The 27890-nt window shown below is 41.8% G+C and overlaps 1 protein-coding gene across 2 annotated transcripts; it reads left to right on the forward strand.

The window, feature by feature from the left end:
- The first annotated feature begins 205 nt into the window (after positions 1-205).
- tex2l (testis expressed 2, like) lies at positions 206-27690 on the forward strand. Of its 2 annotated transcripts, none has more exons than XM_061708680.1 (12): positions 206-319; positions 8538-9923; positions 17032-17232; positions 17642-17960; positions 20019-20254; positions 20362-20511; positions 21249-21348; positions 21915-22050; positions 23273-23410; positions 24727-24936; positions 27003-27123; positions 27206-27690. In XM_061708680.1, exons 2-12 carry the CDS (start codon positions 8577-8579, stop codon positions 27341-27343), a joined length of 3096 nt encoding a protein of 1031 aa, XP_061564664.1. In that variant the 5' UTR covers positions 206-319; positions 8538-8576; the 3' UTR covers positions 27344-27690. The 2 variants fall into 2 exon arrangements, with proteins under 2 accessions (XP_061564664.1, XP_061564666.1); XM_061708682.1 differs by having other exon boundaries at positions 17642-17945.
- The last annotated feature ends 200 nt before the right edge of the window (positions 27691-27890 follow it).

Here is a 27890-nt window from a genome sequence, read left to right on the forward strand (position 1 = left end):
GACTCTTAAATCTGGATTATGACGCAGCGGGCCACGCGCTCCATAATCAGCGTGGTGGGCTGTGATTCGCGGCTGCGCGTCACACATCTGGACGCAGACAGTCAGCTGGGGAGGTGTGCGTGCGTGAGAGTTAAAAACACCGAGACTTCCCTCTCTTTCTCTCTATCTCTCTCTCTTTCTCTCTCCCTCCCTCTCTCTTTCTCTCCCTCCCTCTCTCTAGTGCGCACACTTGGTCCATGCGCGCACGGATGCGTCGGGAACTGGCGGCAGACACCGGAGCAGCTCGTCCAGACACATTTCTGAACAAATAGTCCTTCAGGTAAGTATCATTTTTATTTCTCCACGCCAAAAAACATCACCACATGTTTGCCAGCCCTCTCTGCAAGTGACGTTGTGACTTTGTGATTATTTTTGTATTCTGTGCAAAGGAAGGGCACTTTGCATCACTATGCGCGCTCGGCACCGTCGCTGTAACTTCCACTTGCTGTCATGTCCTCATGTCACACTTGTCTTGCGGTCGTGGACGGTCCAGAAAAGGGAGAAAGCGCTGACCTCAATTTCACTTGCACACAGACTGTAGGCACTGTTTTATTTTAAAACTCGTTTTTTTTTTTTTAAAGCAAACTAAGTAGAAATGATCAAATTAGAAGAAACAGGAAACTCTTAGGGATGTACATCACGCTTTTTCATCTCAAATACCAATACCAAGGAATGCATAGGCTTAAACTAAACATTACTTTCCTAAATCTGTACAACTAAGTAACACATTTTCATATAGAATTGATTATAATGCAGTAATACAGATGTGAAGTGCTTTGGAATGTACTGGTTTTTACATTATTTTGATCTTCATGCAACATCATTTGAACATGAAGATGAACATGAAAACATTGAACACATCCATTACAACCCAGAGGGGAAAAGTCTTCAATAAAGACACAATAAATTGTAAAAGTTTGTGTCATCAAATCAACCACATTGTCGTTGGGACTTAGAAAATTAGAAACATTAGATGTAGATTAGAATACATTTCAGAGAAAGTTAAAGCTGAAATCCTGTTAATTAGCACTGTTGCCTCAGAGCTAGAAGGCTCCTGGTCTGAGTCTTGGTTGGTTCCTTAGAGTTCACTTTTCTATTTTTCTATTGTAGTTTCATCCCAATCCCATCCCAAAAGGTTTTTTTGTTACTAATTGGTGATTCTATATTTCCCACAGCGGTGAGCGCGTAGCTGTTTGTCTGCCCTGTGACGGAATGGTGAATAATGCTCAAAGTTTATACCACCTTTTGCTTGGAGAGACCTAGGCCTTGTCTCCGACCCTGAATAATAGAAGCAAATGGATGGATGAAGCCTTTTTCTTGTCACCTAGGCCACATGTGCATCTCATGCATGACATAGCAAGTGTTGCATACATAGAATTGATCAGTCTTATGGATCTGCCCCATTATCTCATACCTGATCCAGCTATTTAGACCGTATCAGCCACAATATAGAACATAAATATCAGAACTCAGGCACAATCCAAATAATTTATGTTGTTGTGTTTAAAGCCACTTTATGCAGCAAAACCACTTCTGACCTTGTGGTTTTATATATATATATATATATATATATATATATATATATATATATATATATATATATATATATATATATATATATATATATATATATATATTGGACACACTTCCCTATTTGTTTGAATGAGAAGGTGTGTCCAAACTTTTGGACTGTATATAGTGAAGTACAGTTTTTTCAGTAATGATGATGAGAGAATAAGAAATGAAAACTAAAGAACACAGCGTATATCAAGTATCCTGGGAGGATTCTGGGTCATTACAAGCTTGCCAAACTGCATTATGTCAGATCCGAAGCTCCTGTCACTGCTCAGTTAAGAGACTGGACCATCTGAACTACAGTACTTTCAGCTCTCTAAGTCATTTGATTTTTATTTTTACTTTAAGCACAACCACTAGATCACCATGCTTAAAGAAAAGAAGCTACCGGTATGAAGGATTGTGAAGTTGCTAATAACTACAACCAGCACTGGGTCACGGACATAAGCTTGATTGGAAACACACCCATGTTGGTTTATCTCATAATCCGGCTGTGTGATTTGTCACATTTGAGAGTAAAACCCTGCATTCATGTTAATCTGAGATTGCTACTGTTTGCGTCTGATAAGGGCGGTACACAAGCAGATTCAGATTCACAGTCGCAGGCATGATGAATGCTTTTCCTCAGTAAATGTTTAAAACTGATAAAACACTTCACTCCACCCCCAGAGTACGGTAGATGTGTCACATCGGATTTCTCGGCATCGTCACACACAGCCATGTGAACCTGTTATTAGCTGTATTTGTTATGCAGTAGCTTAGGAAAGTGTCTGTGTAGAGGATGCCTGATGCGCTAAAACCTACTCTTGGCGCAAGAGGTGACCGAACTGTGAATCCAAAGTTAATATGGCAGCTTTTGCCCATAGTAGACAGAAATTGTAGCTGATCATTTTAACTGATGAGGTAAATAAAAAATCACAACTTGTGCAGTTATCATGGATCTGATTCACACCAAAGCTGTTTTTATTTTATTTCTATTTTTGGACTTATTATTTTTGGACATATTAACATGGGGCTAAATGGAAATTGACGCACTTCAGGAGCCAACCCCTAGTGGTCATTCAGGGAACTGCAACAGTTTCTACTTCCACAATAGTTTCAGCTTTGAACGCTGGGTGTTGCCCTTTGCTGTCAATTATTAGACTTGGTGCGTAACAGCTGCTCAGTAATTGTTTCTTTAGACATCAATGGCAGCTTAGAAACTCGACAAATCACTGTCAATAGTGGGTCGTGTTAGTCAAATATACCCACTCTCCAGACCTCCTTTTACTGCAGTATCATTGCAGTGTCACCTTCTTCCTCTTTCTGTACGACATTGTATTTGGGGCAAAGGACAGATGAGTAGCAGAAGAAGTGCACTTCAAGAGAATGATCAGATCCTAGCTGATTGACTGACAGCCCTGTTTCGCAGCCCCTAACTGCCTATCAACCACAGCTTTTACTTTACAACCAACACTGCCATGTAGATAACTAAACTCAGGGTGCTCTGAGTTTGTCTGAGTTGACAAGTTTGAATTCTGACATTGAGGAGCATTACTTTTGTCACTTCCAACTTCAGATCTCAGAAAAACAACTTGGAAAATGAGCTCCAAGTGCAAATGGAAAACACAAAGAGAGAAAAGAAGCTGATGCTGAACTGTCTTCAAGTTTTGGTACCACTGATGGCTGCTAGGGTGCTGCATCCAAAACAGTTCTGGCTCTGAAAGATTCCCATTTTTTTTAAAAAAAGCCCAGATTCTTCATTAATGCTTTGGGAAACTGATGGCAAAATGGATCATCATAAGATACTCAACAAGTGCAAGGCTCTATCAAATTCTAGTATATTCTTTATCACAGGTGACAAGCGATTGAGCTCTTTGTACAAACGGCGGTGGGTCAGCAGAATGTTTTCCAAGGTTACTTCAGCTTTCTCTTACTTTCTGGAGTTTGAATGCATCTATTACCGATGGATTTAATGGGTTTTATTGACTTTAACGACTGCTGGCTACATAAACAGTAAGTATGGGTGGTTGGCTTGCACTTTCTTGATCTTTCAGCACTTCCACTGTGACATCAGAAAGTGGAAGCAGTGTTGCGTTTATTAATTGCAGCACACAGTATTAAGGATTAGAGGATTCACACAGACAGGGTGCTTGATGGGCAGCCTGACGTTAGTAATTGTAGCAACAGCTAGTAATGAGATCTGTCATGATCAGTCCCACAATTTTCCACCACAAGTTAATGCAGCAAAGCAAAGCAAATCGAAGTGAACGAGACGCGAGACTGGTGACTCCTGAAATCCTGCGTGAATCCTGCCTGAGGAATCTTCCAGATGGGAAATAGTTGAGATCCTCGTTCTGCATCCTGCTCCTCCTGCCCTCAAAATCTGTCCAGATTAATAAATGGATTATTTCACATGGTGATGTGCTACAAAACTGTAAGCGTGCTTAGATGATGTCAGGGCATGTTTTCAATCAGGCACTCACACATCAAAGATCAGAGGTTTCTATGCTCCCTTGTATCATCTACAAACCAGATTCGGTTGAAGTTGGGAAATTGTGTAAAATATAAATAAAAACAAAATACAATGATTTGACAATCCTTTTCAACCCATATTCAATTGAATACACTACAAAGACAACATATTTAATGCTCAAACTCATAAACTTTATTTCATTTTTCAAATAATAATTAACTTAGAATTTCATGGCTGCAACACGTGCAGTAGAAGTTGGGAAAGGGCATGTTTACCACTTCGTTACATCACCTTTCCTTTTAATAACACTCAATAAACGTTTTGGAAGAGAGGAGACTAATTCTCTTAGCTTCTCATGTGGAATTCTTTCCCATTCTTGCTTGATGAACCGCTTCAGTTGTTCAACAGTCCGGGGTCTTCCCTGTCGTATTTTACGCTTCATAATGCGCCACACATTTTCAATGGGAGACAGGTCTGGACTGCAAGCGGGCCAGAGGAGAACCTGGACTCTTTTACTTCCAAGCCACGCTGTTGTAACACGTGCAGAATGTGGCTTGGCATTGTCTTGCTGAAATAAGCAGCGGCGTCCATGAAAAAGACGTGGCTTGGATGGCAGCATATGTTGCACCAAAATCTATATGTACTTTTGAGTATTTATGTTGCCTTCACAGACATGTAAGTCACCCATGTCATGGGAACTAATGCACCCCCAAACCATCACAGATGCTGCTTGTGAACTCTGCGTTGATAACAGTCCGGATGATCCGCTTCCTCTTTGGTCCGGAGGACACGACGTCCAGTGTTTCCAAAAACAATTTGAAAAGTGGACTCAGAGCACAAAACACTTTTCCATTGTGCATCAGTCCATTTTACACGAGCTCGGGCCCAGATAACCCGGCGGAGTTTCTGGATGTTGTTCATAAACGGCTTTTGCTTTGCATGGTAGAGTTTTAACCCGCACTTACTGATGTAGTGACGAACTGTATTTACTGACAGTGGTTTTCTGAAGTTTTCCTGAGCCCATTTGGTGATATCCTTTACACCAGGGGTGTCCAAAGTCGGTCCTCGAGGGCCGGTGTCCTGCATGTTTTGTTTTCCTGCATCAACACACCTGATTCTAATTAACGGTCATCACCACCTTGTCATCAAAGTCTGGATAGTTCTGTTGATGACACAGCTCCTTGTATCACGGTTTGATTAAAAAAAGGGGACACATCTAAAACATGCAGGACACCGGCCCTCGAGGACCGACTTTGGACACCCCTGCTTTACACACTCATGTGGGTTTTTAAGGCAGTGCCGTCTGAGGGATCGAAGGTCACGGTCATTCAGTCTTGGTTTCCGGCCGTGGCGCTTACGTGCAGTGATTTCACCAGATTCTCTGAACCTTTTGATGATATTATGGACCGTAGATGTTGAAATCCCTAAATTCCTTGCAATTTTGTTTTGGGAAATGTTGCTCTTAAACTGTTCAACTATTTTCTCACGCAGTTGAGGACAAAGTGGTGACCCTCGCCCCATCCATGCTTGTGAATGACTGAGCATGTTTGGGGAGGCTCCTTTTATACCCAATCATGGAACCCACCTGTTCCCAATTAGCCTGATCACATGTGGGATGTTCCAAATAGGTGTTTGATGAGCTTTTCTCAGCTTTCTCAGTATTTTTTGCCACTTTTCCCAACTTCTACTGGACGTGTTGCAGCCATGACATTCTAAGTTAATTATTATTTGGCAAAAAACAATTTCGTTTATCAGTTTGAACATTAAATATGTTGTCTTTGTAGTGTATTCAATTGAATATAGGTTGAGAAGGATTTTCAAATCGTTGTATTTTGTTTTTATTTACATTTTACGCAATTTCCCAACTTCAACCGAATCCGGTTTGTACATCACCAGAGCAAACAGTCACACAAAGTGAGAAGCATCCACTGTAAAACCTTGTATCTTATAACCTCACTGGCTGTTTTAGGTGGTTTTGTGAGCCGTTCAAGCAATCACTGTTAAACTGATTCCCCTATCGGAAGGCTCAAGTGCTTCGCTACTACAAAGATTACATTTGCATCTGTTTTTCCTCATTAGACAAACACGATATCACTGTTTCCCATATGGAGAGTGCATGTAACGGTAACCTTTTAATCACATAGACAATCTTTAGTTCTTAGTCAAATCCATCAGTCGCTCTGCTTCAGCTCTATCCTTTTCAGCAAATATAGTTGCTTCATCACATTAGGCAGCAAACATAAGTGACGTAACAGTGGCCACATCGACTTCCTTTATCCTCTAGATGTTGAGGCTCAACCTTAGTCTGGATAGAACCAACTAAAACACCCAAAACACAGCTTGTTTCTAGCTTGAAGCCCAAAATCAATTCACTATCCAACTCAAATATGCACCTTGAAATCTCAATCCTTTCCGTAGCAGAAATAATTATTTTATTTCCTGTTACACTAAGGCAGGGATATTCAATTGGCGGCCCGCAGGCCACATGCGGCCTGCCAGGAGCTTTTATTTAATTTTTAATTTTTAATTTTTATTTATCTTAATATTTTTTTGTTGAATTTTTTTTTTTTTTTTTTTTTTAATAATATTTTTATAACTGGCTACTATGGACTAAAATGGTTGTGCTCAATGCTTAATATAATATTCAAATAAGGAAATCTTGGTGGAAAGTGGTGCTTTGTCATTATGGCGTGTTTTATTAAAAGTAGGTCAATATCAATTTTATTAAGTTTGCACAATGCATGGTTTCAAAATGAACTCTTTATCTGAATATTATATTTAACATTCACAATTACTAAATCTGGAGACAATTAATACATAATTCATATGTAAACTAGATATATTCAAATGTATAATATACATTTATTATATTTACATAAGTCTTCGTCTTTGAGTGCAAAATACATTTTGAAAACCCCCACATTTTCAAATTGTGCGGCCCTCTCCATACAGTCCTTTTGCAGATGTGGCCCCCGGCCGAATCTAGTTGAATACCCCTGCTCTAGATGTTGAGGCTCAACTTTAGTCTGGATAGAACCAACTAAAACACCCAAAACACAGCTTGTTTCTAGCTTGAAGCCCAAAATCAATTCACTATCCAACACAAATATGCACCTTGAAATCTCAATCCTTTCCGTAGCAGAAATAATAATTTCATTTCCTGTTACACTAAGGTCATGCAAAACGCCGACTAGCGGTAGTGATGAATATAAGAACATTTGGCTTAGTGCAAAAAAAACAACAACAAAAAAAAAAAACAGCTGGACTATTCCCCATGCAGTGTTTGAACCTCACATGATAATCAGGTAAAGCTGTACAATCAGCTTTGAAATGAAACATTAGCTTAATAGAAGTTTATTCGGGCTGACGTGAGCGTGTTTGGCACCTTACAGTTACGCGGCCCCTCCTCCCAGCCTGCCAAAGTCTGTGAGTCCGGCTGCTGCCCGGCTCTGCTGGGTTTATCTTCCCACCGCCCATTTTGGTCCAGAGCAGATTAGTTTGGGTCTACCAGCTGCTGTGGAATTGGTTGAAATCGTGCCACACAGAGCTGTAATACAGTTACGTAAATCTGACAAATCAAAAGTAGGGTTTAACTTGCAAATAGAGCAGACCAGTTGACCTGGAGGCAGAAAGAGACAGGGTTCGCTCCAGGGTATGCACATGGATTCCAGTGATCCAAAACGTCTGCTTCACTGTCACATTATTACACCTTAAAAAAAAAAAAAGCTGCACTGGTGCAATGACAGAAAGCTTCTTTGAGCTCTTCTCACCGTTCATCTCAGGGTTGCGACTTCGCAAGCAGCACCAGAACACATCAGAGGGAGCGTCAGAAGTTGGTGTTTTCACAACTGACAGTCGGCTCTTTACAGGATGAGGCTCAAAGACATTATTTCCTCGGGGAAATCACATGCTAAGTACTATTTCAGAGTTGAATATGGTAATGGGTTTTTTTCCCATGTAAACACTGAATATTTTTAGATTAGCGTTTTGGAAATCAGACAAATTTTGACAAATGTGCTCTTTAAAAAACAACTTTTCACGATGATGCAGATTGTACCTGAATTTAGCCATCCAATCAATGCAAAAATACTTCAGGATCAAGCCCCAGCTGGCCTAGTTTTTGCATCATTTTGGGGAAAAAAGTCTGTGTTTTTCTATTTTTATTTGCTTGCCTCTAGATTTCATTCAGTATGTGGAGCGGTAGCCATGGGACAAACGCTTACTTGGCTGTGATTCAGGCTCACTAGTCTTTCAGATTAATGTAGTTCTACAGTTCTTCAAAGCCGAGCTATGTGGCGGTCACACATTAATGCACAATTGGCAACAGCAAGCGGTTTCTGTGGAAATGAGGCACATGCAAAAAAGAAAAAGATGCCCTTCCCCTCTCGTTGCAGCTCATGCTTTGATTTGTTCTTTCCCAGAGGCTTAGTGATGTAGCTGACCGTGTTCTTTCTATGTCCTATTTAAGCGACACAGGTGTCTTGGCGTGGAGATGTGAAGTCGAGCAATGGAAGAGAGTGGTGAAAGAGGAAGGGAGGACCAAGGAAAGGGAGGGGAAAGACCTCTGCAGGGGCCCCGCAGCCTGTCCCCGGTTGGGGCCACATCCCTTGGGACAAAGCGACATCTCCCTCGGGGGATTGTGATCCAGCTGACTGGGACGGAGGGGGAATGGGACTGCATGGATGAAACCGAGCTTATTTTCTCCCTCGACCACGATGAGGACTACCCGTCTATATTACTCTCCAAGGACAGGCAGCCTTCCGTTGAGGATGACGGGGGGTTGCAGTCCCAAACTTTTCATGTTCCTCTCTCCCCTTCGTCTCCCGGGTCATTGGGGAACTGCTCCGCCACCTCTCCCAGCTTCCTCTCCCCCGGCCCTCCCTCGCCCACCCATCGCCCCCTGGCGAGTCTGGTCAAGTCGCTCTCCACAGAGTTAGAACTGAAAGAGGGTTCAACTCTCCGACCCAAGCCCTTTCTCAACCTGGTCAAGTCAATCTCCACGGAGCTGTCCCGCTCAGAGCCCGAGGTTTCACAGTCAAAATCAGACTCCCGTCTCAACCTCCACCTGTGGAAGCAGCTGACCCAAACAAAAACCGCCAGCAATGGGGACTCGCGCACCGCTCCGCCATCTCCCAGTTCAATCTCCCCAAGTGGAGAGGGCCTGAAGGGGGGTTTCTTCAAAATGGAGCTGGAGGACACCAAGAGGAAGCTGTCGGAGGCCGTGCACGAACCTCTGAGCAGCATGCTCAGCAAGATCAGGAGGGAGGAAAGCGGCGGCAGCCCCAAACACCACTCTAAGCCTCAGTTGCCCCACCAGAGTAGCTGCAGAAGTTTGGGGCGGGAGGGCAGCACGGACACCGTTTTTTCGGAGTCTCCTGTAAGAAATGCAAGAAAAATGGATGCTGATGTTTTGCCAGTGTTTGAATGGCCTTCTGTGAGAAATGTTGCGAGAATTCAACGCTGTCCTTGCCCTGTGCATCAACAAATACAGCATCACAGGCACGAAGAGCTGGAAATAAGTTCAGATGGAGATATGATGCAAGTGTTTTCCATTGAGTCTAAGAGGCCTGTGGTGAGGACATCTCCTGTCCCTCAGTCTCCACATCCTCTGCCACGCATGAGCCTATTCTGTGTGGCAGCGCTTTCCTATGGCTACTTAATCCTACCTCTGAATCAATACTTCTCTGGCCTGGCACTGGGATTGGCAATTGGCTTTATGCTCGGGCTGTTTCTCATCCACATGGGTTCCTCCAGGTCCAACTGCTCAGCACCTGCACACAAACCAGCAGAGACGCTGTCAGGAGAAGGGATGCTGACAGCTGGCTTCATCACCACTGAGCCTGACATCCTCAAGGTAAGTGACTCATAAAGGAGGAAAATGTCACTTCATTTTGAGCCGTTTAAACTGAAACTCCATTATTTAGATTCTGCGCTAAGAGAAAACTTGTTTTAATATCACTCATCATTTGTCTGTTTCACCAAATCTCAAGGAAAAGTATGTGCAAATATTAGCCAACTGCCAACATCCAGTTTGACAAGAAGACAAAGAGCTTTGGTAAACACAGTAGCTGGCATGGATTAGCTAGATTTTTCCAAAAAGCGAGACAAAAAAATTTTCATGTTCAGAGCTTTGTGGCTCAGTACAAAGGTTGGGTTTCTGTATATGGGATTCACCGTTTCACTAAAATAATCAATGTATTACCAATGTTTTAATTAATTTTCACAAGGATGGAAAATTAAATGACTAATTTTGCATAAAGGGAACACTTAAACAACACAACGTAACTCCAAGTCAACCACACTCCTGTGAAATTAAACTGTCCACTTAGGAAGCAACACTGATTGACAATCGATTTCAAATGCTGTTGTGCAAATTAAATAGACAACCGGTGGACATTATAGGCAATTAGCAAGACATCCCCAATAAAGGAGTGGTTCTGCAGGGGGTGACTGCAGACCTCATCAGTACCTGTGATTTCTGGCCGATGTTTTGGTCACTTTTGAGTGCTGTCTGTGATTTCACTCGAGTGGTAGCATGAGACGGAGTCTATAACCCACTCAGAGCACATCTGGGACATCATGTCTCGCTCCATCCAGCAACACAACAGACCGTCCAGGAGTCTGTGGATACTTTAGTCCAGGTCCGGGAGGAGATACCTCAGGAGACCATCCGCCACCTCATCAGGATCATGCTCAGGCGTTGTAGAGAGGTCATACAGGCACGTGTAGGCGACACACACTACTGAGCCTCATTTTGCCACGTTTTAAGGACATTGCATCAAAGTTGGATCAGCCTGTAGTGTTTTCCACTTTAATTTTGAGTGTGACTCCATATTCAGCTATTTGATTTCCATTGATAATTTTTGTGTTTTTTTTGTCAGCACATTCAACTATGTAAAGAACAAAGTATTTAACAAGAATATTTCACTCATTCATTTTGACCAGTGTATTTAGTATGAAACGCATCACAGAACCGACTGGTGATGCAGTCGCCTGCTGGATGCTGTTAAATTCAATTCAGTTCACTTGAATAATATTTTACTAATCCCTGAAGGGAGATGATATTGTTGCAATAAAAAGTCAGCGAGTGAGCCAGCCAAATCTGCAGGAAGGACAAAAGGATGTCATTATGAAACGATTGCCGGTCCCCTGAATGGAAATAATACAGAAAACATGAGCAAAATAAAGCAGCAGAGCGGTTTCAGTCCAAGGCCATTGCTCCATTTAGGCCAAGCTCGATCCAGGTATCCTGCACAATTTCTACAGGGCTTTTTTTTGCCCACTTCTATCAGAAGCTACACTTCTTTATCAAGTTTATTGATATTAAGCCTAGCACTTTAAAAAAAATGACAAATGTCAGTCAAGACACATGCAATAGGGCCGGTTTGTTCCAACCTGGGGCAGAAAGCTGGTCATGTCCTTAAGTTACACATAATGTTTAGCTTTTTCTTAAAATGCCAACCGGCTCAGGCGAGGCAATAAACTGAGCATTGCCCAGAAAATAACAAATAAAAAAAAGAAGAGGTACCGTGTGAATTGATGAATGGTGAGCACGCTGTAAGACCCCAGATACAAAATAGTCGAGATCCTTAAATGTGAAGACAAACATAATTCCATCATTTGGAAATCTCATTAATGCATAGTTTACAGAACATGTAAGTCATAACAAATGTTTAAAGTGAGGATATGTATCATCTTAAAAAAAAGAGTTTTGAGCTTTTAATTTGATGACAACACGTCTCAAAAAGTGGGCCAATATGATGTTTACTCCTGTGTAGCATCTCCGTCTGCTTCTTTTTAATAACGGTCCATATACATCTGGGAACTGAGGAGATTAGTTTCTGGAATTGTGGGACAGGAGTATTGTTCTGTTCTTAGCTATTGTAGGATTTTAGTTGCACAGCAGACCGGGATCTTCTTTCTTGCATTTCGTTTAATGAGGTGCAACATTTCTGAGCTGTATGTTTTTCTGGGCTGCCGACAGGTTAGGTTAGCACTCGGGAAACCCCGTTACATGTGCGTGTTTTTCTAATGGTCGCTGTATGCAGGGTTGCAATGACTTGCTGAAAACTGCAAAGCTTTCCCTGGTGAAGATATTCCTCTGGATGGGGGCAATTGTAGCTCTGAAACCCGTAAATGCCTTTTAGCGTTGATGTTTTCTATCCTCATGTGCACTTGTGGATGCCATGGCCAGCTGTGTTCCTAGACTCTGATTTCTGGATGCATTCCCACGCAGATGCCATGACTTCCAGGACAAAATAATGTTGGATTTTAATGTGTATAATAGGGGCCAGAGGGGAGCCCTGTCCCTTGAAATATCAGAATCACGGTTGTATTGCGTCCAACAGATGTTAAAATGTTCAAATAATTTGCAATTTAAGGCTGAAGAACACTTTTCTGAAAATACTGTCACAATTTATACGAGCATTTTCTCCACTGATTAATGATGCCGTGCCTGTCTTTATTGCTCTTTGTACCCACGCTGTCACTGACCTGCTGCCAGTTCACCTAATTGGTTGCAAGATGTGCCTCCAGATGTTCCTCTTTATTACCACCTACTTTTACAGCCTTTTATTGCTAAAGTCCTACCTTTTTTTTTTAGATGAATAGCTGCTTCCAAATAAAAAATTTTCAGGAAATGATCAAATCATTAAACTTTTGTCATGCTTTTTCAGTTTTATTGAGAAGAAAATACAGGTCTTTAAGATTTTCAGATGAGTCCATTCTGTTTTCATTTACATCTGACATGACATCCCAGGTCTTTGGAATTTGGGTTTACTTTGTAGAGTAAAATGAAGAAAGCCACACAAGTGCAGACAATATGTCATGTCCAAGAAACATTAAGTTGTGTTTAGTTTGGTCTTGTGTCTATGTTGTCTCGTGGCTTCCTGTTTTATTTTGATACTCACCTTCTCCCTCTCGTTTCAGATCCTGACTTCCCTCCTTCGTGTGATTTTTCCCTCCACTGTGATTGCCAACCCTGCCCCTGATCGACTCCACCTGTGTTCCCCTACCTCATGTATAAATAGTCTCCCCTTGTCTTGTTGCCAGTTCGTCTTGTCTGCTACGTCAAGTGTTCTAGCTTCCATGTCAAGCCATTTGTTAAAGCCAGGTTTTGCATTTCTTTGTTTTTTGCAGTTTGAGAATTTTCCTCTGTGGAGTGATTTTTTTGTTGATACTTTGTTTTATTTTGAACTGGTTTCCGGTCGTGCATTTGGGTCCAGATCTTAGTTCTGCCGTGACACAATATAGTTTTACAATATAATTCATAAGTTTTTCATTATTCATAAACTTTCCCGCAGTTACTCATTAAAAATAGATAAGTATATAAATAAAAGCTCCTCAAATTAAATGCCAAGCACATTTGTGGTAACTTTTCACCTGAGTGAATTTATTCCACAACAGAGCAGCTTTATATTGCTTCATTGACTCTGCTAAGTGTTTTCTGCACACATTAAGCTCCTCCAAAAGACGTTTAATTAAACTGTTAGAGGTACCCAGAATGCATGTGAAACTGTAAATGTGAAAACTGCTGGAGCTACTGTGGTACAGTAATTACTGCTTTTCCTGGTAGCTGAGCTTGACACTGAGCTACTGAAGAGAGCAGACACTGTGTCGACACCGTCACTTTCTAGAGTCAATTAGTGGTGAATACGAGCAGGAAAAAGCTGCAATTTGTGAGCCTGAAGGCCGGTGGTGGAAATAGTTCCCTAGTTGAATCATTAGCAACTTGGTTTCAGTCTGCAGATTGCTAAGAAGTGACTGAAAGTTTCTGAAAACTTCAGTGTGAATGTCAAACTGAACAAAGTTTTTGTCCCAGCTGGGGTGTACGGGTAGCCTCACCAGCAATCCTAGTTCCTAGTTCGCAGGATAAACTTGTGTATCTGAGGTGTTATTAGTAATTCTGAAGCCTTTTTGGTTGCTTTGTATTGTGACTCTTCAACAGTTCTGTATATGTCATTAAAAAAGTGCACAGCTGCAGTTTGCTTGGTATGTTCTGTACCAGTGGAAATGGTCCAGATGATGATCCAGATCGCACTATGCTGCTTGTGTGGACTGATTTAGCCCAAACACAGTAAACAAGTGATCATTTTTAAAAACCTTTTTTTCCCAACCTGTCACTTGACTGGCAAGGTGGGAATTGCAGTTGGCAAGATTATTTGTGTCATATTTGCTGAACTTGCTATCTTCTGATAATATTACATAAACTAGGTAATTAGAGAAACAAATGTGCTCCTGTGGCACCTCCTGTAGCTCGCAGTGGAGTTTTTCCCTTTTGCAGCTCCTCCAATCACAGCCAGGGGGCGTGTTTGTCAAATGTCAATCACAGTGTGGAACAGCAGACAACCTCCCAACCCCGTCCCCTCCAGCTCTGTGCTTCAAGTAAGCATTTTGCAGGCCACCACCTGAGGAAAACTAGATGTGATGCCGTTATAAGAGGTTTATTGGAACAGCACCGCAGCCAAAGTTGCCAATTTCTTCAATTTCTCAGAATAAAGAAAGCTTCAAATCCAAAAAGAACCCCAAAAGAAATCCTGTGTGAGGTTATCTTAAAAGTACGGAGCCCCTCTGGTGACATTTGAAAAAAATAAAATAATGCGTGGCCAAGCATTAATATCTCGTGGCCACGAGATAATCAATGCGTGGCCACGAGTTATTAATGCGTGGATACGCATTATTTTATTTTTTTCAAATGTCACATGTTATTACTACACTCGCCATGACAATACTCTTGCTCTTTAATATAAATAGACTATAATTACCATTATTAATGATGAATAACCATCCCACCAAGGAAGTTGCATCCACGAAGTCCAGACAGTAGGTTAGTAAGTAAAATAATGTGTGGGCACGAGATACATAATGCGTGGCCACGCATTGACTATCTCGTGGCCACGCAGGAGATGGCAAAAAACAGGATTTATTTAACAAAAAGCAAAAACAAAGCGCTGCGTGGCAGGATCAAAAAACAAACTAAACGGGGATCAAAAACTTGAGGAGGCAAAACGTGGCAGGAAACATGAGGAACAAAACAGTACGGTCCGACAGGGAACAAGGGAATGACAAGACCAGATATACTGAGGGGATAACGAGACACGACGAGACACAGGTGCAGACAATCAGGGCAGATGGGACACAGGCGGGGCAAAACAGAAACTGAAAGCTGGGGGGAATGTCAAACCTTGACAATCTCACCATCAACGGTAACAGGGGATGAAGGCCTAGTTTTAAAGGTATTGTGACATAATTTTTAACATGCTTTTAACACTATTAAAAGTCTTGGCCAATATCCCTCAAATGTGTCTAAAAAGGTATAACAAGAAAAACTTCCAGTACTCCATGCCTGGCTTTTTATGACGGTGTTTTTTTGCGCAGTGAAAAACGCTTCCTTTTCCCCCTTTCCTGTCAATCATTGCCCCGCTCCTCCTCCCAACCTTCTCCAACCCAACTGCTACACACTTCTGCCGTCTCCACACACACGCGCGCACACCGAACCACAAACACCCAGACACACACACCCGAGACAGGGCGACTACAGCCCGGGGATGTCCGTGACCAGAGGACTGGAAGGCAGCACCGTAGCTCCCCGCAAGCAATACGTTAACAGCGGCGTCGGAGAGTTAAGCCGGGAGCGACAGGCGAAGCATGCACGGAAAAGCAGCAGGGCGAAGCAGTCCACAGCAAACAATCACAAAAATAAAGGGTTGCGAAGCAGCAGTGTCCCCTTATCTTAAGTCCAGTCAGTGGCCGCGGGTCTTTTTAGCAGTTGTCCTCCGGTGATGAGAACAGAGGGGGCTCTAAACTGCTCTGTGTTAAGCCTGATTTATGGTTCCGCGTTAAATCGACGCAGAGCCTACGCCGTAGGGTTCAGCGTACGGTGCGCGTCGCCGCGTAACCCTACGCCGTAGGCTCTGCGTCGGTGTAACGCGGAACCATAAATCAGCCTTTATGGTGGCTGGAGAGGAGAGGAGACATGGAGCTGGGTGGAGGGGGCGGTGATTTAGCGGGTCTATACGTACCGGTCCGCCACCCAACCAGATGCGCCGTTTTTGCATAATTGTGCGGAAAATCCCAGAAAGCACACAATACACTGAATGTTAAAAGTTTGTTTTTTTGGGTGTAATTGATGTCAAGACACCCAACAAAACACAAAAAATCAAGAAAAATGTGTTTTTCATGTCACAATCCCTTTAAGCAAACACATCCTCACCTGTGAAGAGGTAGGGCCTCAATAGCCCCTTGGATTGTGGTAGACCAGACTGAGCAGGTCCAGTTTGTGTGGCGACAACTTGTGTGTTTGTCAGTGCTCTAGTGCATTGCCTCCCAACCTGGGGTCCGCGCCCCCCCTGGGGGGGCGTCAGAGATCTCTGGGGGGGTGCGAAACTTTGTCTGCTTTGAGGATATGCAGTTGTACAAATTATATTTGCGCATGTTAAATAAATAAAAAATCATAATAACACACCTAATGGAATACTGTAATCCAAGTCTGTATAAACCCACTTACCGTATTTTTGCAACCATTAGGCACATATAAACGTTTTTTGTTTTTTTTTAATGTGCCACGCGCCCAATGACGCAATGCGCCCATTGTATTATTGTAAAGGCTGATTTATGGTTCCGCGTTACACCAACGCAGAGCCTACGCCGTAGGGTATGCGGCGACGCACACCGTACGGCGTAGGCTCTGCGTCGATTTAACGCAGAACCATAATTCAGGCTTAAGGCGGACATAGTTGAGGCCACCATGAGAAGTTAAAAGGGGGAAGCCGACAATTATCACCGATACCCAAAGTAAAAACATAGAAGCACATCTGTTGGTTTTTTTTGCTTGTTTTTGTTGTTTATCCCGTTTCAGGTTGATTGAAGACATCATCGCATAAAAACTGGAACAATTGCAGATTAAGTTTTTAATATTGCTCATAAGTTTATATGAATTAATACTCACTGTTTGTCATTCTCAGGGCTGGATGAATGAGATCCATGATTATGACCCAGAAACCTGCCATCCAGCTTTGACTCACTCCGTCTTCGCCACCCTGGAGGGCTCCTGCCTCCGTCTGGACTACCCACGCACAAACATCCGCCGCAGGGCGGTGTACGACGAGAGAGTCACTGACGCCACCTTTATCAAGTCACGCTCCTTTCAGCTTTCAAAGAGCAAAGTATGATGAGTCCCTCAGCAACACTGAGAGGGGAATCTTTGAGCTTTAAATAAGAAGTAAAGATGTGACGCATGCTTTTGCTCCTTGCAGGGTGCTGGGTGGATGAAAGTAGATGAAAAATCACAATTTTCTTTTATAAGCCATTCTTTGTCTACTTATTGTTTTTAGACATTACTAACAGAACATTTCAAGCAGAAAATTCAGTTTATTATTTAAAATCAGATACAGGAGGCTTTGGGTGTGGTGAACGTGACAGTGAAATGCCAAATGAAGTCATACTGATGATTTTTAAAGTATTAATGCGAGACTCTTAGGGCGATATTTACAGAGGCATTTTGGTCCAAACAACAGCTTAAAGAAAACAACCATGCTTTTGACATAATCTAACGTCTGCCACTGTTCTCCAAAGGTATTCCTGCTGCCATCCATGTTGGCGCGGAAGAGGGTCTGGAACCCGAAGTACCCCATCTGCATCCAACTGGCTGAAGGGTCAAAATCTCTGGAGAGCAAAAGAGGGGGGTCCTTGGAGAACTTGGAAGCGAACCCAGGAGATGACCAATCAGCAAACCTCAAACAAAGTTCCTCCAAACATTTGACGCTTTTCCTCTTTGGCCGAACGGGAAGAGAGAAAGAAGAGTGGTTTCATCATCTCATGCTTGCATCCTTGGATACAGAGGGGGAAAAGGAGAGAGACAGGCCGAGGTCTGGCAGATGTGTGTCCCGATCGGGTAGGACATGTGTTAATAATGCAGAGAAGAGGGCACAGAAAGCCTTTGCACTTAAAAAAGTACTTTCAAGAAAATTAAAAGAGTATTTTGCTAGTTTTAAGAATTCCAGTCAAGAAAGACATTTCTGACGAAGATATTGTTGCTTAAAATAAAACACCTCTGACCAGATTGATGGAGTATTAAGCTTATGTCTTAAAGGGCTTGTTTTGCCAGTGTAGATAAGGCATCCGTTCAAATACTACATATATGTGTGGATTATGGATTACACGCTCCAGTTCTTTGCATTCCAGAGTAATTCCATGTCAAGGGAACGCACAATCTGATGTTGCAAAAGACATTTTGAAAACCAGCCACAAGTGGAGAAATATTTATGAGCTTTATGAGAAAAGTTGCTTCTTCGTTCCAAAAACAATTCTGTCTTTTTTATCAGTTTCGTTTCATTTATTTGATTGTCACACTCTTGAACGAGTTCGGGGACTGACCAGATACTTCTATGTTGTGAAACAGTGTCCATATCTGCAACTCTTTGGCAACACAGTATCCCATCCATCCATCCATCCATCCATCCATCCATCCATCCATCCATCCATCCATCCATCCATCCATCCATCCATCCATCCATCCATCCATCCATCCATCCATCCATCCATCCATCCATCCATCCATCCATCCATCCATCCATCCATCCATCCTTCTGCTTATCTGAGCGCTGGTTGTGGGTACAGCAGTCTAACCTTTTCCTGCTCACCTCCTCCAGCCCTTCCAGGGGGAATAGGTGTTCCCAAGCCCGCCAAGACTTTAAATGTCTCTATTGTATCTTGATTCTGCCCCGGGGATTCTGCCAAACTAGACATGACCGAGACAACTCCCAAGGAAGGCAACCAGGAAGGTCTCCGTCTCTTGAACCACAGCAGACTATACCGAGTCCACATCAGTGCAGACGTGGCATCGATCCTCCTGTCGATCTCCTGCTTCATTCTTCCTTCAGTTCTGAACAAGACTCCAAGAAGCTTAAGCTCCCTTACTTGAAGCAACATCTCATCCCAAGCTTAGAGAGGTCATGCCACTCTTTCCCAACTGAGACCATTTGGGAGTAGGGCTGTTCGATTTTCGATTACGATTACGATTATTTTTTGAATTGACAAAAGGCAAAGAAATGATTTCAAATATGCTGTTTTTCTATTGAACATTTGCCCCATTGGGCTTTAAGTGCAAACTTTGCTCTTATTAAACCAAAAATGAATGAATAAAGTGCAAAACTCTGTAAAATAAGTTGAAAAAAAGTTTTAAAAAATATAATAAAATATAAAGTTTTATCTCTGAAAAAAAAAATCAGCAAATCAGCACTTGCAAACATACAGTAAGTTATATTTCCAATTAAATAAAACAAGACATTTTCTAATTAAACTAAACTGGGTCTTTGCATGCTAAATATTAATGCAACCCATGAAGTAGGTAGAGGTGTGTAATGTCAGTCATTACATTTGCAAGTTTTTTGCAAGGAACACGAGCCGGTCTACGGCATCTGGCTTGAGGGATGCCCGGTGGCATGTTACGCCCCCTCCTACACTAAAGAGCCTCTCCGATGGGGCACTTGTCGCAGGTATTGAGAGGTATTTCCATAAATCATTAATATGGTATCAATCATTAATATGTGTGCAGACAAGGTAAAAAAAAAAAAAATAAATAAATTAAAAAAAAATTTAAAATCGATTTTACGATTTTCACGTTTTAACATCGTTCTAATTACATAATCGCGATTACGATTTAAAATCGATTAATCGAACAGCCCTATTTGGGAGTGCCGATTCTCATCTCTGCTTCACATGCTGCTGCCAACTGCTCCGGTGCAAGCTGAAGATCTCGGATAAACACTTAAGCAGAAGCCTTCCACTAGCTAGTACAGATGTCTGAACTCTACCTTCATGTCGACATCAACAACACACCTGTAAAGTCTTGTGTCTGTATTGCAACACTGGAATGGCTGATGACCTGCCTATGACCTGCTAGTTTGCATGTGACCCTTGACATCTGAGCCTGTTTTCTGAATTCCTCCAGGTGAGCAAGCACAGAGCGTTCATGTCCCACGCAGCAGAGGGAGCAGCAGTGACCATGACGGGCCATCCACACCCCCACTCTCTTGCATCTCCGCAGCTCCCTCCTGCAGCACCAAGGGACCTTCTATGCTCGACTACCCCAGCTACATGGCTCGAGTTCTGGGCGCAGACGAGCTGACCCCCCTCTCCAGTCCTGAAGCCAGCAGCACCGAGGCGAGCCCCACCATCAGAGGGAATGTAAGTGTTTTTTTGTTTTTTTTTTAAAGCGAGGTTTTTACTTCGCTCTTTAACTGGAATCATACTTCTGAGTAATTTCTCTCTCCTTTCCTTGCATCCTCTTTCAGTGCACCTGTGATCTAGCAGAGTACCCTGGACTGAGCCAGACTGCATGGGTTAATGCTCTGATCGGTCGCATTTTCTGGGATTTCCTGCGCGAGAAGCACTGGGCTGATGCCGTCTCCAACAAGATTCAGAAGAAGCTTAGCAAAATCAGGGTGAGAGCATTTTCTGGTGAAAGCTCACGAGTCACAGACAGATTGGCGAGACATAAACTTCATTTCAAACTAGGGCTGGGCGATATGGACCAAAAGTCATATCTCGATATTTTCTAGCTAAATGGCGATACTCGATATATATCTTGATATTTTTTCTGTGCCTTAATTGGGATTTCCCCCAAAGCATTATAGCATAGCATCTCTGTTAGCTTCATTTTTTTCTGAGGCAAACCCTTAAAAAAAGTCAGTTTTAATACAAAGCCTCGTGCCGAATGTCACACAGGTTCCTTTATTAACAGAGGTCTGCACAATATCAAAATGTATAAAACAAATGAAATAAAAATAAACTGCCTGCATATATAGAATAAAAATGCTTCTTGAATAAAATAAAACAAATGTCTCTTTCCTGCATAACAATTAAATTAAAATACACTGTGCAATTAATACAATGTAGACAGTAACAGGCAGACTTTTCCACTGAGGTTGACAGTTGTGCAAATAACAAAACATTTGTGCAAATCTCAAATAAAACATTCAAGTCAATTTGTCACAAAATAAGCTATATCAAAATCATTAAAAAAAAAATGTAAAAAAAAAAAAAAAAGATTTTTTTTTTTTTCTAAATCGATATAAACGATATTGTCTCGTACCATATCGTGTTTGAAAATATATCGATATATATTAAAATCTCAATATATCGCCCAGCCCTATTTCAAACAATTCTCAATTTTCTGCAGCTGCCTTACTTTATGAATGAACTGGCTCTGACGGAGCTGGATATGGGCTGCTCGATGCCACAGATCACTGCTGCCTCCAGACCAGAGGTGAACCAGAGGGGTGAGTAGAGGCTGGAAAATTAACATGCTGGTAAATCAATAAACAAACACTTGTAGCAGCAAAGATGACCCGTTGGTAATGTTATTACAGTGGAGTATCCCAGAGCCTCAGATCAGAGCCTATTATCTCATCGTAATCTCACAGAACAGGGCAGTCATTAAGCCACAGCCTTCAATATTTTCAGTGCACATTTGCACAAGTATATACTTTAAAATCTGGCAATCTGATGTCCTGATGACATGAATTTAAGTGCAGATGTGTGACCATGTCATTTTCTTCTTATTCCCAGATTTTCCACCTTGCTATTACAGAAAATGGTGTCAACAAAACATCCTGTTTGTCAGCTTTTCCCTACTTATTCCTACTCAACCCACATGTGTCCACTCCTAAAGGGGACTAATAATCCCTGGTAATTTACCACAAATTTAATTTCAAGGCCTGATCATCTCAGTGAAAGCTTTTTAATCTGCCCACTAAGCAGTGCATGTCCAGATCAGACTGCATGTAAGGGCTTTGCTTTCACGTTGGACTGACTGGCGCTGACCTTTTTGTGGTGCCCCCTGCAGGGCTGTGGCTGGAGCTGCAGCTGGTCTACACCGGTAACCTGCAGATGACCCTGCAGACCAAGTTCAACCTGTCCAAGCTGGGTAAAGAGGGCTGTCAGGATACGGCACACTGCTCCGCTGAAGCTGGTCGCTCATGGTCAGCGATACAAAGACACCCTATTTATTCACATGAACACATCTGGCACACACTTACTTAAATAGTCACGCTACGTAGGGAGAACTACAGCTGAAAAAAGGCACAACTGTTTGTTTAGTAAAAAGTTGAGCATAAACTGCATAAACTGTATGATAGTGTATTTCTGCATTTATTTATGAACTTAAATGCTACTTATTTTCTAGCAGTGGTCCATAGTTATGTCCTTTTTAAGCAACATTTTTAGACTAACTTTTAGTGTATAAAAGAGTGTGACTTACTTACATCTCTACGACACGACATGTCATTTTCTTTTATACACAATAAAGATGAAGTTGTTCATAAATGCAAAATGACTTCACACATCTGTTTTAAAAGACATAATTAAGCTGGTTGTGGTAAGCAGGATGCTTTTTAGGTATAAATCTGAGGGATTTGTTATTAAAGAAAGGAATAACGGTACACGAGCAGCAGATTATGCTTTATCAGACATTTTTTCATTTTTTTCATTTTATTCTTTATTTCATTCAAAAAACAAAACAATTTAATACCCAAATACAAATTTAATACAAACACAAATACAAATGTTCCTAACTTATCAGACAGTCAGGTTGAAGTTACAGGAATTATGCCTGGAATTGCAGTTAAATTGTTGTTGTTTTTTATTCTTATCCTTAATATGACACACACACACACACACACACACACACACACACACGCACACACACACACACACACACACACACACACACACACACACACACACCAGCCCCTCTAGTGTCTAATCAACACATATTAGATTGATTAGCGTGGACCTGCCTGTCATAAACCCACAGGGACTGTGATTATATCCTGTGTAAAGCTTCACATTTAACCATCTCCGTGCTGCATCTGAAGCTGCACACAATGGCCGGATATTGTACAAACCGTTTCATTTAGATTTCTATTTCTATACAAAAAAAAAAAAGATTTCTATAGGGGTTTAGCTTTTAAAGGATTACACCCTTCCTGTGAGAGGTCTCAAGCCAGCATCGGCATAGCGCCGGTTCTGAGTCCAGATGAATGGGGAGGGCTGTGTGAGTAGGAACATCCAACGTAAAACGACCACTAAAAGGAAAAAGCAAAAACATGTTTTTTTCCCTGCTTAAACACATGTTTGGAAAATCTTTTATGTTCATGCTTGTAGTGGTTTCTCCCCTGACTTGTCTGCGTTTGATCCTCCCAGCTCCAGGCCCGTCCTCAGTGTGCTGGCAGACAGCGACGAGGAGTCCTCCAGCGCCGGTTCGTCCGACGAAGAGGAGCTGCTTCTCTCCGAGCCGCAGGGTCCGGTAGGGGAGAAAGGCCCCACATCAGCACCTGAAGGGTACGTGCCGAGCCTGTATATGCTTGTGTTCCACGTTAGGGATGGGCGGTATGGACTAAAAAATGTATCACGATAATTTCTGGCATTTATCCCGATAACGATAAAAAAAAAAATAGCTAAATTCTTTCTTTCTTTCTTTCTTTCTTTCTTTCTTTCTTTCTTTCTTTCTTTCTTTCTTTCTTTCTTTCTTTCTTTCTTTCTTTCTTTCTTTCTTTCTTTCTTTCTTTCTTTCTTTCTTTCTTTCAGGCTCATTTCTTTCTTTCTTTCTTTCTTTCTTTCTTTCTTTCTTTCTTTCTTTCTTTCTTTCTTTCTTTCTTTCTTTCTTTCTTTCTTTCTTTCTTTCTTTCTTTCTTTCTTTCTTTCTTTCTTTCTTTCAGGCTCATTTCGTTCTTTCTTTTCTTTCTTTCGTTCTTTCTTTCTTTCTTTCTTTCTTTCTGGCTCATTTCTTTCTTTCTTTCTTTCTTTCTTTCTTTCTTTCTTTCTTTCTTTCTTTCTTTCTTTCTTTCTTTCTTTCTTTCTTTCTTTCTTTCTTTCAGGCTCATTTCTTTCTTTCTTTCTTTCTTTCTTTCTTTCTTTCTTTCTTTCAGGCTCATTTCGTTCTTTCTTTTCTTTCTTTCTTTCGTTCTTTCTTTCTTTCTTTCTTTCTTTCTGGCTCATTTCTTTCTTTCTTTCTTTCTTTCAGGCTCATTTCTTTCTTTCTTTCTTTCTTTCTTTCTTTCTTTCTTTCTTTCTATCTTTCTTTCTTTCAGGCTCATTTCTTTCTTTCTTTCTTTCTTTCTTTCTTTCTTTCTTTCTTTCTTTCTTTCTTTCTTTCTTTCTCATTTCCTCAATTTATCATTTTTACCGCGAGATGACAAATTCTTACCGTGGGGAATTTTTTTGATGGTATATCGTGAACGGTAAAATATCTCCCATTCCTATTCCACGTAAAAAAAAGGAAGCTGGTTTGTGTTTATGTTGTCTCTACAAGCTGAATATTGATATAGTTAGTGCTGAAAATTAAACACATGTTGACTAGAAATATTCTGATTAAGATGAACTTTTAAGATGTGATTAGCATAAGTAGCTGCTTAAAAAAGGGGGAAATCTCTTTGGAAAACGGCAGCAGGACGTGTTACTTCTACCCTTTGCTCGTGAATGCTCATTTTAAAACTGCAGAGTATAAACTGCGGCGACGTCACACTCCAGATGGTTCCTGCTGTCATGGAGACATCAGACGCACAATTTTCTCAAATTTTTAACTCCAGCATTTGAGGACTAAATCTGCTGCCAAATACAGGCTCACGCTTACGCTCTCCTCTAATCCTCTCTTACAGGACAGGCGGAGGAAAGACTGGGCGGAAGATTTTAAGATTTGTGGACAAAATCGCTAAATCCAAGTACTTCCAGCGGGCCGCAGAGAATGAGTTCATCAAGAAGAAGTTTGAGGAGATGTCCAACACGCCCCTGCTGCTCACCGTGGAGGTCCGAGAGTTGTCGGGGACTCTGGTTGTCAACGTCCCACCGCCCCCGACAGACAGAATATGGTACATACTGACGTGGTAGAGAGGAGGATGACGCAGGGCCGGTCCTCCTGCAGCGACTTAGATGATAAGCTTCTACAATACACATAACAGGAAACCCGTCCAATGCACGGCGAGTGAAGGAAATGTTTTGTCTCTGTAAGAAGATCAGTCACTGACGCTTGTTCAAACCAGATTAAAGATTAAAAGGGGATTTAGCTTTTACAGTTCATATACATCTCACAAACATAAATGCCAGCGCGCTTAATATCCATCTCCCGGCCACGTGCGCGTGTTTACTTGTGTGGGACTCAGGAAGACTGAACAGAAAGAGAAGCATCCTAATTCTTTTCCACTTTGATCCAAAGAATTGGTTCCTTTGGGTTTGATTTTGATTTCCAAGGGGAGTAGATTCAGAAAAAACTGTTACTGTACGCCGTTGAATCACATACTGTATGTACAAGCATTCAGAGACCGGAGCATGTGACGAGCAGACTAGTGTCAGCAGAAGACCTCCAGAATGACATGCAGGGGGGTGAATTACTTTATGGCTTCATGACTTTAACAGCTTGTAAGCTTGAAAATGTCTCTCCACTGAGGAATCCTTCTAGAAACGTCTTCAAGCTTTTTTCCCAGAGACAGCAGCACTTTAAAGGAGCTTGAGGCCGGATTGTGGCAAGATTTATGAAAAAAATCTGTATACATTTTAAGTTTTCTAGTAATAATGTCAGTTGAAGCGTTCCAAACCCAAAAGAATGAGCCCTCTAGTGTATCTCTCCTTTGCCTCGAACAGGCTGTGTGCTGCAAAATGTGCTGCAATTCGGTCCCGAATTTCCCTTGTGGGCTGCGGATGTGACGTCACATGACGCTGCATGCGCGTTCTCCCCGTTCTCCCGTGCCGGCTTCACTGTTGGCTGCAGTACCCCCAACGGCCGTCGTGGTGAAGGGTGGCGCTAGAGAGTCTCATTTCTTAAAAGGAGCCTCAAGCTCCTTTAAATAAGTGTAAAATAGAAAAGAAAAAAAAACAAAACACACCAATCCATAAGAACAAATCGTGGTGAAATCATACAACAACAAGGAATACAGACACTGTAAATGTCATTCTACTCTGCCTTGCTTCTATTAATTATTTTATTCTCTTATTTTATTTTATTTATGGCATTTTATTTATTGTGGCACAAAATGGAGAAGCGATCCAAATTACATTTTATGTCTGACATGGAATGACAATAAAGTCTTTCTAAATTTCAAACACCAAGAAAATGAAGTCCAGTTTTTAAAGAACGTCACGTGTACGACTGTTGTCGGTTTTGCGGTAGAAACTTGTTGACGCAAGGTGTTATTACCGGTCCTGCACGCGTCTTGTGTCTCTTGGACGCTCTTGTGTGAGTCATTGCATCGAGCCCGTGCCGTTGCAATCAGCTCAGCCACCATACAGACTGTTGAAAGAGACAGGAGCAGCGTGATGGCTTGGGAGAGCTCTGCAGGGACGCCTTAGGTCCTGCCATTCATACGACTGTTACTAAGAAACGTACCGCCTACTTGCAGGTTGTCTGAGACACTGTTTGGATGCTTTCATGGCAACGGCACCCTCCAAATGCAACGCTAATGAGTTCTGCAGTGCGGTAAAACTGTTCAGATTCAAATTCGTGGTTGGTTAAATATCACAAACTGTTCAAAGTGATTACACAGAGAGGACAATTGAAAGTCTGTGGAAAGTTCCGAAGAATAAATTGCGGTTCCACCTTACAGCTTCGAGGACTTCAAGGATACGCTGCTAATTTTGTCTTGGCACCTGAAGCCACAGGACACTTTAAAAACTCTTAGTGAGTCTCTTCCTTCACTAATCAGAGCTGCTTTAGCAGCTGGAAGGGTACTCGCACAACTATAGACAGATTTTAACATTGTGGACTCAGGTTTTAGTTAATTAAGCACTATATGCGCACACTTGGACGTCACTCTGGTTTATAAATAAATCCACAGACATTTGTACTTGCAACTTTCTGTTGCATGACTCACTTTTCACACTTTATCTCCTGTAAAAAAGTAAAATGTAAAATGTATCCAACATGTTCAATTTTCATCCCCAGGTACAGCTTCTGTGTGCCGCCCAAGCTGGACCTGCATGTTCGGCCCAAACTCGGGGAGCGGGAGGTGACTTTCTTCCATGTGACTGAGTGGATCGAGAAGAAACTTCAGGATGAATTTCAGGTAAAGAAAAAGACCATTTCTCTCTGTCTTGATACCAGATTCTTTTCTTTTCTCAGTTTTCCCTCCTTTGGTCCCCTTCTAGAAAGTTTTTGTGCTACCGAACATGGACGACATCTTCTTACCCCTGATGCATTCTGGGATGGACGGCCAGTCCCAGAGCTCCTCCACAGAGTCCATAGAGAGGATCCCAGCAGAGGTCGCAGGGGCAGAATCTGACTAGTGCCTCACTGTTGATGAGCAGCGGAAAGTTAAACTGGACAGCAGAGGCTTCGGTAGCTCTTAGGTCTGAACCAGGAGTTTTTAAGTTAAATGTTTAGCGCTGTATGTGTTCTGGTGTTTGTTTTTTTTCCTAAAAGTGGAAAAATGTCATGCTTTGGTTTAGTCAGAAGGAATGCTGGTAAAAAGCTACAAGTGATACCTTTCAGCAAATGTTTACATGTGAATAATTGTTATGAAATGTTATTTATGTACCGATTTGTTTTTTTAAAACTTAATTTCACTTTGGATTGAAAGATGATGAACATTATTAGAAAAAAGCTGTAAATAAACTGTCTGTTTATTCTCCTACCTTGGTTCTGGTTTGCTTGATTTTTTTCAGCTTTTCTGGTCAATAACTCTTTTTATCGGTGGCTGTGTCCGAAATTGCATACTTCCACCCTAATGAGTATGCAAAAACAGTATGTGAGATTTTTTAGTGCGTCTGAAACATTAGTACGTACTCAATAGTAGCCTATGCGTTTTCCATACTTATTCCGGAGAAATGTATT

The sequence above is a fragment of the Cololabis saira genome, chromosome 19 (genome assembly GCF_033807715.1).
Source record: "Cololabis saira isolate AMF1-May2022 chromosome 19, fColSai1.1, whole genome shotgun sequence".
Lineage (NCBI taxonomy): Eukaryota > Metazoa > Chordata > Actinopteri > Beloniformes > Belonidae > Cololabis > Cololabis saira.

Bases quoted from the DNA above. Each gene is read 5' to 3' on its own strand.
- tex2l (XM_061708680.1), top strand. From the start codon at position 8,577: ATGGAAGAGAGTGGTGAAAGAGGAAGGGAGGACCAAGGAAAGGGAGGG. The intron at 21,349-21,914 runs GTGAGTAGAGGC...TGCCCCCTGCAG, and splicing joins ACCAGAGGTGAACCAGAGGG to GGCTGTGGCTGGAGCTGCAG. The intron at 23,411-24,726 runs GTACGTGCCGAG...CCTCTCTTACAG, and splicing joins CCCACATCAGCACCTGAAGG to GACAGGCGGAGGAAAGACTG.